General features: G+C 35.3%; 1 protein-coding gene across 1 annotated transcript in view; it reads right to left on the bottom strand.

Moving 5' to 3' along the window:
• Positions 1-2,647: 2,647 nt before the first annotated feature.
• Positions 2,648-13,799, bottom strand: part of LOC149218088 (receptor homology region, transmembrane domain- and RING domain-containing protein 1-like) — a 67,450-nt gene continuing 56,298 nt past the window's right edge. Inside the window, exons 4-5 of the mRNA XM_089386476.1 lie at positions 3,896-4,126; positions 2,648-2,979 (exon numbers count right to left, since the gene is read on the bottom strand). Of these exons, the coding sequence (XP_089242602.1) occupies positions 2,648-2,979; positions 3,896-4,126 (563 nt within the window). The remainder of the gene's footprint in view (positions 2,980-3,895; positions 4,127-13,799) is intronic.

The raw sequence follows: 13,799 nt of genomic DNA, 5'->3' as shown, positions 1-13,799 counted from the left end.
ATTCAAACACAACTCAAACACGAATCACATACATAAAACCATCAATACATGCCAAAAATATACACAGGACTCATGGATAACAATCATGCCTCAAAATGATATCAAAGAGACACTTATTTCTAAGTGCGATAGTTGTAATGACACATTACAACACTTAGAACAAGTTACGACAACTGTGACAACTTTGACCAAAAGGTGTGCTAACCTGTGTGAATGTGCCTAGCATGTATTCTAATGATATGTAATACCATCTAATATAGAATAGCGCACTAGAACTAACTTTAGTGATGTGAAAATGTGTGACACATGCAAGAGTGAAATCAACAAAAGTGACACCTGCAACAGGAGGAAAACATGAAGACGACACTTGCAAAATGTGAATGACCTTGAAAGTGACACATACCAGAGTGAAAATAACATGGAAACGACACTTATTAAAGTGAAAACATTCAAAGGCAACAACTGCGAATGTGAAAGCAACACTTTTGAAATCGAAAGTGCGCAAAAGACGACAATTGAGAAAACTCACCGAAATGGAAGTACAAACACAACAAAAGTGAGGGAGACTATCAATAAAAGTATGCACTCACTGTTGATATGAGTTGAAAATCACACATGCATTGTCTTGATGGATGATGCTATGCATTTTGAAGCTTTCATAATGGAAGTGTTCTCATGAACTCATCAAAGATTGAGCATGTGTGTGAAAGTGACTTGACAATTTAAAACTAGGAAGAAGACTCAATGCGTTACTAAACATGAAACGATCATGGAATAACCATAGGATGACAGACCGTAAGATCCTCAGTAGGCTCCAAAATTCAAGTGTGGGAAAAATTTTGCAGGGTGTTGATCGCAGCGTCAATAGGTAGGTAGAGGCTAAGGGATATAGGGAAGAGGAAAAGGATTCCTAGGAAGAGGAAGAGGATTATTTCAAAGAGACAAGGGTCCAATCATTTCTATAACTATGGGTAGTCAGGACACACTGCACAAGATTTCCCCAACCCTTGCACAATTTGTACAAATTGTAAACAATTTGATCATGCTACAAAGGATTGTCTTCATCTTATTGTGAAGTGGTAGGAAAAAAGAGATCAAAATGTACAAATGATAGTCACCTAAACACACAAGAATGGTCCACAAGTAAAAGCAATTAGGTGTAGAGAAACCAAGACCGAAGTAAACACAATTAGATAAGGAAGCCAACAACACCCTTTGAGTAATAAATACTCGAAAAGTCATAGAACCAATTGCAAAGGTATGATCCAATAAAGGAAAAAGACATACAAAGAAGTTGGAAGGGAATTAATTGCGATAAAATGGGGTCCATCAAGCTCGACCACGCAACAAGGACGGCATATATATGACAGGCCACAAGTATAAAAAATACTTGCAACTCATTTGATCTTATGTCATTCACTTATACTCCCTAATTTCTTTTTTAAACCTTTATTATTATTCATTCGCTTTATATTCATTCGATTTAAATTCATTTATATAATACACGTAGATCATATCTATGTTGTGTGGTTCAGACTCTCAAGTAAAACTCATGTTGCAACATTTTAATATGTTTAAATGTTATTTTTCTATAAATATTTACTAAACTGTTTGAACAAATGCTTCCTAATTCCAATTTATAACAAGTCAGGTAAAGTGTTATTTACCTACACAAGTTTCCTTGAATCAAGCACATTATAGAATTCAGAATTCATTTGAACATATACTTCTAGATCCTTGCATCAGACATGTATAGATTAAATTTGACCATGTACTTCCAAATCCAATTTTCAAAGAAGTTAACAACCCTGTTAATTTCCTTACATCAACTATGTCAAAAAAATTGCCTATAATATCAATTAACATAAACCTAATCTTTATCTGAATTAATCTTTATGAGATTTCTCTTTTGGTGCTTCATATATCAAATTAAAACATAGTGATTTATGAATTTTCTTTATGAATTTTTTGGGTCATTCATAGATCAAATTATCTGAAACTCTCAAATTAAAACATAGTGATTTATGAATTCTCTTTATGAAATTTTTTTGGTTATTCATAGATCAAATTATCGTAGTGATTTATGAATTCTCTTTTGAAACTTTTTTTGTCATTTATAGATCAAATTATCTATTGATAGTTTTGAAACTCTCTTTTTGCTCCAGGTGATATTACTAAATGTATTGTCAATAATTTTCATGTTTCAATTTTTTTAATTTTCTGAAGTACTAGCATGGATCTATTTTAAATACAGATCTAATATGAGCCATGTGCAAATTTTCTCATGAATGACATTTTTTAAATATTTTGTATAGTTTTTTATTATTATTTATATTTGGGCGGATATAAACAAAATTTCAACTTTGATGATAGACAAACAAAGTTACAAATCACACTAGGTTGTATAATTAACCTCTAACCTGAATTAAACAATCTCTACTTTTACATGCTAATTGTTCCACTAACTAACTAACTTTTTGCGGAGTTTGAAAATATAATGTTTAAAAAATGACTGAAAAGGCCGCTGACATAAATCAACATTATAGTGAATGTCTGAATTTCACTCACAAAATGAAGCAGAACATTTTGAATGCTGCAGTAGTCGAACAAGGAATTTGACCAAGCAAGAGTAGCTCAGAGGTCACTGTCAGATGGAATGTCCAAGTACTGGCTGAAGGAGCGAAGAACCACTATTAGAAGAGGAGAAAGACGGAGAAGGTGGAGATGTGAAAGACTGAGAAGGTGGAGATGTGGAAGGTATATGCACAACCCAAGATTCTGATGGAGATGAATGGGTGGAAGCAGCTCCAGATGATGAGATATTGGAAGACAATAAAGGAGAGGAAGATAGAAGCGGTGTCTGCTCTGATGCCTGGGGCTTTTGGGGCTCTTGCAGGCTAGTCTTCACATCATGTTTACACACAGGACAGAAGGTCTTCCACTTTGTAAGCCAAGACTCTATACAGACTGCATGGAATCCTGCAATCAAAATAAGAACCAGACAAATGAGCATGTTTAGCAACGACTGTTAGGAATTTGTCTTTAAAAACACCACCACTATATCAATGAACTGATCAAATTACAAATTAGATCTTCCCTGCCCATTTCAGTACCATTCAACTTATTTTGAAACATAACTAGATTACAGGATTTTTTGATGAATAGGGAGGAAGTCACGTTGCTCATATTCATAGGATTTCGAAAATCTACGATCAAAATAAAAATGACAAACACTTACTATGATGACATGGCAGAAGGCACAATTTATCTCCTTCTCTATAGTCCTCAAGGCATACAACGCAGGTCTCCGAGGTGCCCTTGTCATCTGCAGGTGAAGTGAATAGGAGACTTGGTAATTCCTTCATCTGTCGAGAACTCATCGTATTGCGGGTGTGATGTATTCTACGAGACATTTGAGCAGCGACATAAATAATAGCATACACAATGACCATGGCAAACAAATAGAGCAACCACCATCGCCACCCGGATATATCATAGTGTGAGGATGGGGTGATCTGGCATTCAAGATTTTCATCTTTACTATACTTGTGGAGCAATTCCCCGGCTGCCCTTGAAATAAACACTGCGTGTGTTGTGATACCTTCAGAGTTCCCAGACACTTCATATAAAAAGAAAGAAATCACATGTGTTATAAAAGCATTCATGCCCTAAAATAAAATTAGAGTGACGGTGTGTAATGAAAGCTAAAAAAATTAGTTAATATGTTAGTGGGTATTAAATGAGTCGGGTTATATAGGTTTATAATTGGATTTGGTAGGTAAATGATTTAACAATAAGCTAATAAGCTTATACAGTGGCTGCTCATTTAATGCCCATCAGTAAATTATATATATATGGTCTATAAAAAATATTTCCGCAACTATTTTTAACTTACTTTCGGGCACAATGATGCTGTTTTCATCGTTGTAGATAATGGCTGCAGAAAAGCCCGCAGCTGGTGCATTGCGAACCTTTGACTCAAATGTACAGCTTCCTCTCTTTATAAGTGCAAATGGCAAAACTGTACCTTCTCCCCACTTTGGTTTGTTCACAAGAGGTGAGCATGCATCTAAAGGCTTCGCCACTTGTATTGCTCCATGAATCCCCGAACTCTCCACAGCTGGAGCTGAAAAACATAACAACAATGTGACATACATTTGAAATGCAAACAAAACTATTTCTTCTGAAATGTGTTAAACTATATGAAAAACATAACAACAATGGAACATACATTTGAAATGCAAAAAAACTATTTCTTCTTAAATGTGTTAAACTATATGAAAGAGGAAGCTTCAGGGGATAGTTTAGTTGGTCTAGTTTTTGTTGCTAAATATTTTTTTACGAGGAAGGTTATATGGTTTTTACCGCTAAATATTTTTAGATAAAGTCAAATCTCCTCGACACCCTTGAGATTAGACCTTGTTAATTTAGCCCACTGTTAAAATCCCTTCAATATCCCTTCAATTTTCCAACCACTCAGTTTGTGTAAACCACCCTTAAAAACAGTTTATGAAAGAGGTATTCACTGATAAAATGTGTAATCCAAATGAAGGGAACATTTCTCTTTGGCTAATTTTTCATTTATCAGTTTCCCAAACATTTCGCTCAGAATTGGACTTACCAAAAGATGCCTCGACGTCATCGAGTGAGATAGTGAAGGACTTTGTACTAAACCTGGAGCTTTGAAGGACTTTGTACTAAACATGGGTCAATACCATGGGTTATCATAAACCTGGAGCTTAAAAATTACTATTAGTAATTTATAAAAATTAATAAAATTAATAGTTGATTTTTATTTTATTTTTTATTTTAACCAAGCTAAAATGTTTAACATACATTAAATTACAACATCCATTTTTACTCTAGATCGGATCAAATATTTTTTCACTCTATGCTAGTTTGCATATCACGATATTTGATACCTCTCGGGGGTTAGTAAATCCAGAGTAAAGATGGATCTATGCTGGTTTAATTCCCCCATTTAAATAGGCTACATTCCAGGTGAATACCATGGGTCAATACTATGTGCCATTTTGGTGAATACCATGGGTCAATACCATGTGCCATTTTTATTTTTATTAATACTAATATTAGGGTTAATAATGTTTTTTTGCATGGTATTAAGAACAATCTAGTCCATGGTATTTGTCCCATAGTATTTTGCCCATAGGTTTCACCTAAATATAATGCATTTTTTGAGTGTTCGTAAATATAAGGTGACTTATGGAGTAAATATAAAAAAATGTTTTATTTGTTTACCATACCTCTTGTTTATTTATATTTTTATTAATTTACCATACCTCTTTTACAAATATGGTATTTGGCCCATAGGATTCACTTAAATAAAACCTCTTTCTTGAGCCTTCATAAATAGAATGAGGGTTATGGACTAAATATAAAAAGAGGTTTTATTTATTTACCATGTGTCTAGTTTATTTATATTTTTATTTATTTACCATACCTTTTGAGTAAGTATAAAAAGACATTTTATTTATTTACCATACCTCCATTTTACTTATATTTTTATTTGTTTGCACCCTTGCATGTATATAAGGTGACTTATGGAGTAAATATAAAAAATGTTTTATTTATTTACCATACCTCTCATTTATTTATATTTTTATTAATTTACCATACCTCTTTTATAAATATGGTATTTGGGCCTTTGGCCCATAGGATTCACTTAAATAAAACCTATTCTTGAAAATGGACAAATGGAAGGTTGTAACTCCTAATTTCAAGGGCTAAATTTACCTTTTTTACCCTCTCCCTTAAAATAAGGTGGGCTATTTGAGGTGATTTGTAAAAATGTACTATGATACAAAATATTCGCCCACTAAAAATTTAAAACCCCTTAATTCCCCCAAAGGGCAAACATTCGCCCCTAAAATTTTCTATGCTTGGAAGCCACAAGGCTTTGAGACTCCTTGGAAAACCTGGGTTGGAAACTTTGGGAGGGTAATGATACAACATGATGGACTATTGGTGCAAAGAAAGGGGTACACTACCTTAGGTTGTGTAGGCTGATGTGGGATGCGATTTTGTAGGTTGGAGTGATCCATATTGGATACTTGTATTATTTTTCATCCATATTGATGCTTTTAGAGTGGAAAAAAAGGAGGTGTCAGGACCATTTTATTGGCGGTCCTAGTTTGGAAAATTTTGAGTAAAAAAATCCATGAACCATTTTGAGGCCTTAAATGAAAAAAAATTGTAGTCCTAAACTTTTTATATGTCTATATTCAGTAATCTACACATTGATACCTTTCCAACGACACAAGAATCACCTCAAGCAAACCTCATATGAGAAAGTATTTCCTTTTAGAAATTGACCTATCAAAATTAACCACCATAATTCGAGAGGATGCGGCGTTAATTCTAATTATTAGTGGAAAAGGGCTAGCAATGTTAGCATGATGAAAAATACTCTAGAAATTCAATACTATAACTTTAGTGAAAGGTTGAAGGAGTCTAACCTAACCTCTAGTAGGCTATCAGGCTATGTTATAATTGGACCACTAGGAGGAAAAAGAGTTCTATTCTATCTTAGTCCATTTTTCTCCATAGATGAGAAAAGTAGCTAAGAGGGATAGGGAGAGAGTATAAAGAGAGAATTTGTGCACTCTTGTAGCCCACAGGCCACATGCCTTACTTCTTTGTATTCGTAACCATTTTCTATTCATAGAAAGAGAGCATAGTGGCCTCACATTTCAACTAGGTTTTCTTCTGAAAATGTTTCCTACGTTATATATTGTGTCAATCTTGGTTTACCAGTTTTTATCTTTCTATTCTCTATTTTTTGCATAGTTATAAGTTGCATGCATACACAATAAACAATCATTTAAAGATCCAAAAAACTAAAGAGAAATAAACCCTCATAGTGTATAGTTTGGATTTTTAAGTATAATTTTATCATATTTGCTGTGGTGAACTGTCTAGTGGTGTATCCATGCTAATTTAGGGATCATGGAGGCTATTGGAACCAAGTACCTAGGTTTGTGACTAGTTGGTGTTTTTTGGACCTTAGTTAGATTTAGGTAGCCTTTTTCCCTAATGGAGGTAGATCACCAGCTCAAGGGCATTTGTTACCAAGAGATTATGAGGAGTATAGTATATGAATGGGTGGAATATCTAAGGTCTAAAACTAGATTGTGCTTCATCTGAAAAGTTAAGTGGTTATTGTTATGGTTATGCGTTTTTTTGTGGTATTATTTCATGTATTTACATGTTTTTCACAGTTAATGATTTTAATTATGACTATCATTCTTTTATGGATATGTATATGTATCCATTACATAGTAGTATACACTAGTCATACATGACATAGTAAATAAATAGTGCTTTAATTGTCTGCAGAGGTTGTTTCACATTTCTAGTTATGGTTTCCAAGGTGTAAGAATTGAATTTAAGAAAAAATTTCAAAGCAAGGGTTTGCAGGGATAGTAATACACCAAGTGGGTGATTGGGGGTGTTACCCTATAAAGTATACTCGATGCCCAACAGATAAGTTCCCTTGATGTAGTGAAGGAAATACTTTGTTTAATTCCATTGACTCTCATGAGGATCTTACATGAATCAAGAGACTAAATCAATAATAAAGAAAATGTTTTGTCAAGTATGGGTCAAATACAAAATACTTCTTACCAACTCTTTATACAAAGTTGGATCAACCTTAGGCATTGAATATTTGGTGAAATGTTTGACACTCAACTAATAAGAAGTAGAGATGAACTTATATGCTTTCTTATGAAATTGGTGAATAAGTTAAATGCATGCCTAGGATAAGAGACTATAGATATTTTCTTGTCAAATTATTAGATTTAATGACCAATGAAATAATAAAGGCGGTCTAAGTTGGAAATATCAAACTAGAACATAAGACTAATCTTCACTTGGTTGGTTTAATGGTGATTACTCCCAATGATAATATCATCAACATATAGAACAAGGATGAGGATTTCACCATTCACCTATTTAGTTAGACATTTTGACCAAATTCACACTTAGAGAAACTCGGATGAAGAAGTAAACTACCCATGTTTTCATAACAGGTTAGGGAAGCTTATTCTAGACCATAAAGTGTTTTCTTGAGTGGAAAAATAAAGCAGTGGTCATCTGTTATGCAGACTTATCCCTCTTACGGACAAGAGAGATCTCCCTAGACCTCGGAGAAATCTAGTAACAAACAACAAGGAACTGTTACCTTTCCCTAGATTACGATTGACTGAAACAAACACTATGATAGAGGTCACTTACCATTTGATAAAAATGCCTGATGAAGTCAATTTCAGAGCTTTCAACCATTCACTTCTCCTTTATGATTTAGAGATCTTCCTATTGCATCCTGAAACTTCTCCATGATGTCCTTAAGGAGATCTTCATAGGCAGAAACATACACAAGATCAAAGCATCCAGTATATAGCATAAGAGATAAATGAGCTAATCAACTCAATCATATGTCATAAATTAATCAATATGCTCATAATCTACGTGGGTGATCAAGGAATCACAAAAATTGTATCAACAAAGACATAATTGAGAAAGAAAAATTTCTTTTATATTAATAAAATTAAGAATAGACTTACAACCTTGAAGCCTTTATTTTGCAAGTTCCTTCCCACAATCTCCAACCCTCTCCTTGAATGAATAACCCCCCAATCTAACTTATGCGGCATAAGCCTACTTCCAACAATCCTTTCCCAATCCTTAGGCTTGTGTTAGCTTTATAGGCCAAGGAGGGTGTTGGGCAGTGAATCCCCCCATAGCAAGTTTTTGGGCCTTAAAGCCTGAGTTTTGGTCAATGTAATGTAAAGACTCCGCGAAGTACGGGCGCAGAGCGCGAAAGTCTAGGATGAATCATAGGGTTGTCTACCCTAAGAATTGTAAAATAATGTAAAGTTGAGTTGGCCTACCCATGGTCCACGACCATGGGATTGTATAAATAAAGCGAGGCTCTAACTGTAAAGACAGTTTTTTAGTAAGCAAGTAATAGATAGATGCGAAGGCATGGTTAGAAGATAGAAGTGGTTTTGAAGTGTATTGGGTCGTAGTTGATCTGAAATGGATAGTAAATCAAGAAGAAAAAGGTATAATAGACTCATGTGCAAGAAAATGCCTATATTACTTAGTGCAACGGATCGAAAAGATTGTCAATAATATAGACAATGAGCAGTTATAAAACATAATAAACACACATCAACACAGTCAAATAATAAAGGAGTTCACCAGACCTCCTGGCTACGTCTCCTGGTCCAGCTTTCAATGTAAACCTCTATATTATGTCTTCAAGAACAAAGTTTTATAGGTATGAGCTCAATCAGAGCTATAACACAACAATAGTGATATTACACAGAGATTTCACTTGAAAACCTCTAATCTAAAGAGTGCACAAACTCTCCCTCTTAGTGCCTCTAATCAACTATTCATAGTTGTGTGTTTTCTGACTCTCTGTCTCTCCTCCGTCTCTGAACTCTTTCTTCTTTCTATTTTGTTTTTGGATGGGTTTTAAGCCTATCGGCATTCTTTGTTCGCCTTCCCTCTTCAGGCTCTCTGTCTTCCTCTTCTGTCCGCTCACCTTCCTTTCGGCGTTGGACACGTCTTGTTAAAACGCTTAAGGCACAAGAATTCCTTTGTATTTTGATTTCATAACAGAAATAGACCAAAACACAGAAAAACCCGACAAAATGCTGCATATCAGATTTCAAATTTTATAGTGCTGCATCTATAATCCTCTCAGGTCTGTGTTTTATCACTGTCCCAAGCCCACCATTGATCTTTCTTCAATCCGACGGTTTACATCCAACCCTAAACATCAAGTAGCCCACTCAATCTCCATTGTTGATCCATGATCTCTCAATCCAATGGCTGGCAACCATTTTGGGTGGCCTACTTGCATAGAGATTACCCACCCGATAAAGCGGTTTTCTCTCTCCTGCGGTGTGCTACATGTCGGCCAGTGTATGGAATCGGGTGGAGCCTCTCCAATACCGCTTACCACCTGAAGCCCACCCGATATACCGTTTACCACGGAACTCAAAAAGGTTCGTTGTTTTATTTATAAATCCGTTGGGTCCGCGGTTTGGTCCTTTCCCCTTTAGGAATCTGTGACGTAATCTCCATCGTTGATCTGCGCACTCGATCAACAGTCCACGTTGTCACTGATCGCAGTCGCATTTCCCTTAGGTCCACCTTCGACATACTCCGCTGGCCTCTCCCGATGCGATATCCCAATTTAATCTAGGCTATTGATCTATCTGATCCGACGACTCCTGTGCAACGTTACTTCAACCTCCGCTTAGCTCAGTTTTTTGCCATTCTTTAGTGTTTTCCTCTCAGATAGTGTTTTCCGATGGTTAATATATATGAAGTCTTAGACTTAGAGGTTTGATACAAGATCCATTTTGGATCACGCCTTCCCACTAAAAATCTTTTGGACCACCAAAATTTGGTTTTTAGGCATCGATCAGGTGAGGATACGGTTCCTTCACCTATATAACTTCTATCCATCGTACTTTGCTTGGATTTGAACCTTTGAGTCCTACTCTCAGGTACTCAACATCCCTTTGACGCATAGTTCTTACTTTCCTGTCTAGAACTATGTCCTCCTGTAACTCATTGAGATACTCAGGCAACAAATCCCCAATAGACGGAAATTGACTTTGCTCTTCAGGATCTTTAATCAATGAAGGTTCATACAATCTCAAGTTTTCTGCATTAATGACTAAATAGATCTGCATATAAGCTGGCAAATCAAGGCGAAAAGAATTTTCACCAATTTTATCAAGTACCTTGAAAGGTCCATACCTTATTGGTTTTAGCTTCTTACCTTCACCGTGCATATTATCTTTGCTGATGTACAACCAGACTTGATCACCAACTTGAAAACTATTCTCAACTCGATGCTTGTCATGTATTGCCTTGTACTTGGCTTGACTTCTTTCCAGCTGTTCCTGTACTGCCTGGTGAATTTCCTGGATTTGTTCAATGAACTTGGTTTCTTTGTCCACATCACTGTGTCCATCAACTGCTATGTCTTTACCAGAGACAAAATCCAAGGGAGACTTTGGTATATAACCAAAACAAGTCTCAAAAGGATATCTCTGAGTAGAAGAGCGCTTGACACAGTTGTAAGCATGTTGCACATAACACAAATGCTCATTCCAAAGCTTTGGATGCTTGCTGCAACAGCCTCTGAGCAACTGGATCACTGTCCTGTTGACCACGTCTGTCTGACCATCTATTTGTGGATGAAATGTTCTGCTCTTCTTCAACCTAGTGTCCATCAACTCCCATAGATTTGACCAAAACTTCCCAACAAATCGAGAATTTCGATCAGATACAATAGAAGTGGGTAACCCAAAATGAACCCATACATTCTGAAAGAACAACTTTTCTGTTTGTTCAACGGTAACCTACTTGTTACAGGGTATCAAAATACACATTTTACTGAACCTATCCACAACAACATACAAATAATCATGACCTTTCCTAGACTTTGGAAATCCCCCAACAAAATCCATGGTAACACTTTCCCAAGGACAAGAAGGAATTGGAAGTGGAGTGTACAAGCCTAATTTCCTATTATTTGGTTTGCTTGTAGCACACATTGTACATCCTTTGATATATCTAGAAACTGTCTCATGCATTCTTGGCCAGTAACAGAACCTTTGCAATTGTGCAACTGTTTTACTTACACTAAAATGACCTCATATGAGAGAAGTATGTGCTTCTCGAATTATGTTAACTCTTTCAGTTTGTGGAATGCATAACTTTCCCAAATGATATAAGAGTTGGTCCTTTACATAATAATCCAATTCTTCTACTTGCTTGCCATGACTTAAATTTGCATATACATATTTAAAATCTACATCTTGAGCATATTGTTCAATGTAACTTTCATGCATTACTGAGTTATGCTTAAGTATAGTAGATGCATTTATCACTGGTCTTGATAACATGTCTGCAACATTATTGTGTATGCCCTTCTTATATCTGATGACAAGATGAAATTGTTGTAGAAAACCCATCCATCTATAATGTCTTGATTGCTGCAATTTAGTTTGTGAGTGAAAATATTGAAGTGGTTGATGATATGTATGCATGATTGTTTCTTTACCCATTAGGTAATGTTTCCACTTTTTCACACTTTGTACTAATGCATACAATTCTTTATCATATGTGGGATAATTAACTATTGCAGAAGAAAATGTCTCAGAATGATAGCATATGGGTTTTCTGTGTTGCATCAACACTGCTCCCATGTCATAGTCACTGGCATTTGTCTCAATCTCAAATGGATGTTGAAGATCTGGCAGTGCTAGTATTGGTTTTGTATTGATTTTTTCTTTTAAGGTGTCGAAGGCTTTCTGGTGCTTTCCTCCCCACTTAAACACCTGCTTCAATCCTGTTAAAGCATGTAATCGAGCTGCAATCAATGAGAAGTTAGCAATAAACTTTATCCAGTATTGTGATGCCCCTAGGAAACTCCTAACCTCTGTAGCAGATTTGGGTTTAGTCCAATTCACAATGACTTCAACCTTAGAGGGATCTATCTTCAATTCGCCACCCCCTACAACATAAACAAAATAATTTAAATATGTTCTTCCAAATTCATATTTTGACAGTTTTACATAGATATTTTCTCTTTTTAAAACATCTAAAGTCTGCTTTACATGCTTTACATGGTCTTCCCATGTCTTACTAAAAACAAGAATGTCATCTAAATAAACAATTACAAAATCATCAATAAATGGTCTGAGTACATCATTCATGACTCTCATAAATGTAGCAGGAGCATTAGTTAAGTCAAAAAGGCATAACCAACCATTCATACAGTGCTTGCTTTGTCTTGAATGCAATCTTCCATGCATCTTGTTCTGCAACTCTGACCTGATGATAGCCACTTCGCAAGTCTAACTTAGAAAAGTAAATTGCTTCTTTTAATTGATCTAATAAATCATCAATACGAGGAAGAGGATAACGATTCTTGATCGTTATTTTATTTAGTGCTCTATAATCAATGCACATTCTCCACGAACCATCTTTCTTTCTCACCAGCACGATTGGAGATCCACATGGTGATGTGCTTGGTCGTATAAACCCTTTATCGAGCAACTCCTATACCTGCTTCTTTATCTCTGCATTCTCTAAAGCTGACAACCTGTACATTCCAATGTTAGGTAATGGAGCATCTTGCTGCAAATAAATATCATGTACTATTTCTCGCTTGGGTGGCAGACCTTTTGGTTCTTGAAATAGAACATCATACTCTAAAAAAACTTTAACTAAATCAGCTTTCTGTTTAGAATCACAACTTTCAAATTCATTGGGTTTTTCAGGATCCTCCTTTACAACCATTAGTAAAAACTACTTACTTGAATTCACAATTCTTTTCATATGTCCTAAATTTATGAGAAAATAATTACCTTTGAGTTTATGAGCTCTTACAATATATTCTATTCCATCTTTAGTGAGTTGATACTTATTCTCAGCTCTATATAAAATAGCTTTCCTATCATACAAGTATGGACTTCCTAAAACAATACCACATATATCCAATGGAACTATATCTAAGTCAACCTCATCTACAAATGTTGATCCAATAACAAACCTAAGTTTACATTGCCTCATTACTTGTAGCTTTGTTTTATCACACACCCAACCTAATGGATATGGCTTCTTTATGAGGTTTTGTTTGTAATCCCAACTTCTTTACAATTGTTTCTGAAATCAAATTTACTTGTGATCCACTATTAAATAAAGTATCAATCTTATTATGCTTGGAAATCACTCTAATATGA

The sequence above is a fragment of the Pinus tabuliformis genome, chromosome Q, assembly GCF_031772625.1.
Source record: "Pinus tabuliformis cultivar Carrire ecotype Pingquan chromosome Q, CPIR1, whole genome shotgun sequence".
In the NCBI taxonomy this organism is placed as follows: Eukaryota; Viridiplantae; Streptophyta; class Pinopsida; order Pinales; family Pinaceae; genus Pinus; species Pinus tabuliformis.
This window is presented reverse-complemented; position numbering and strand designations above follow the sequence as displayed.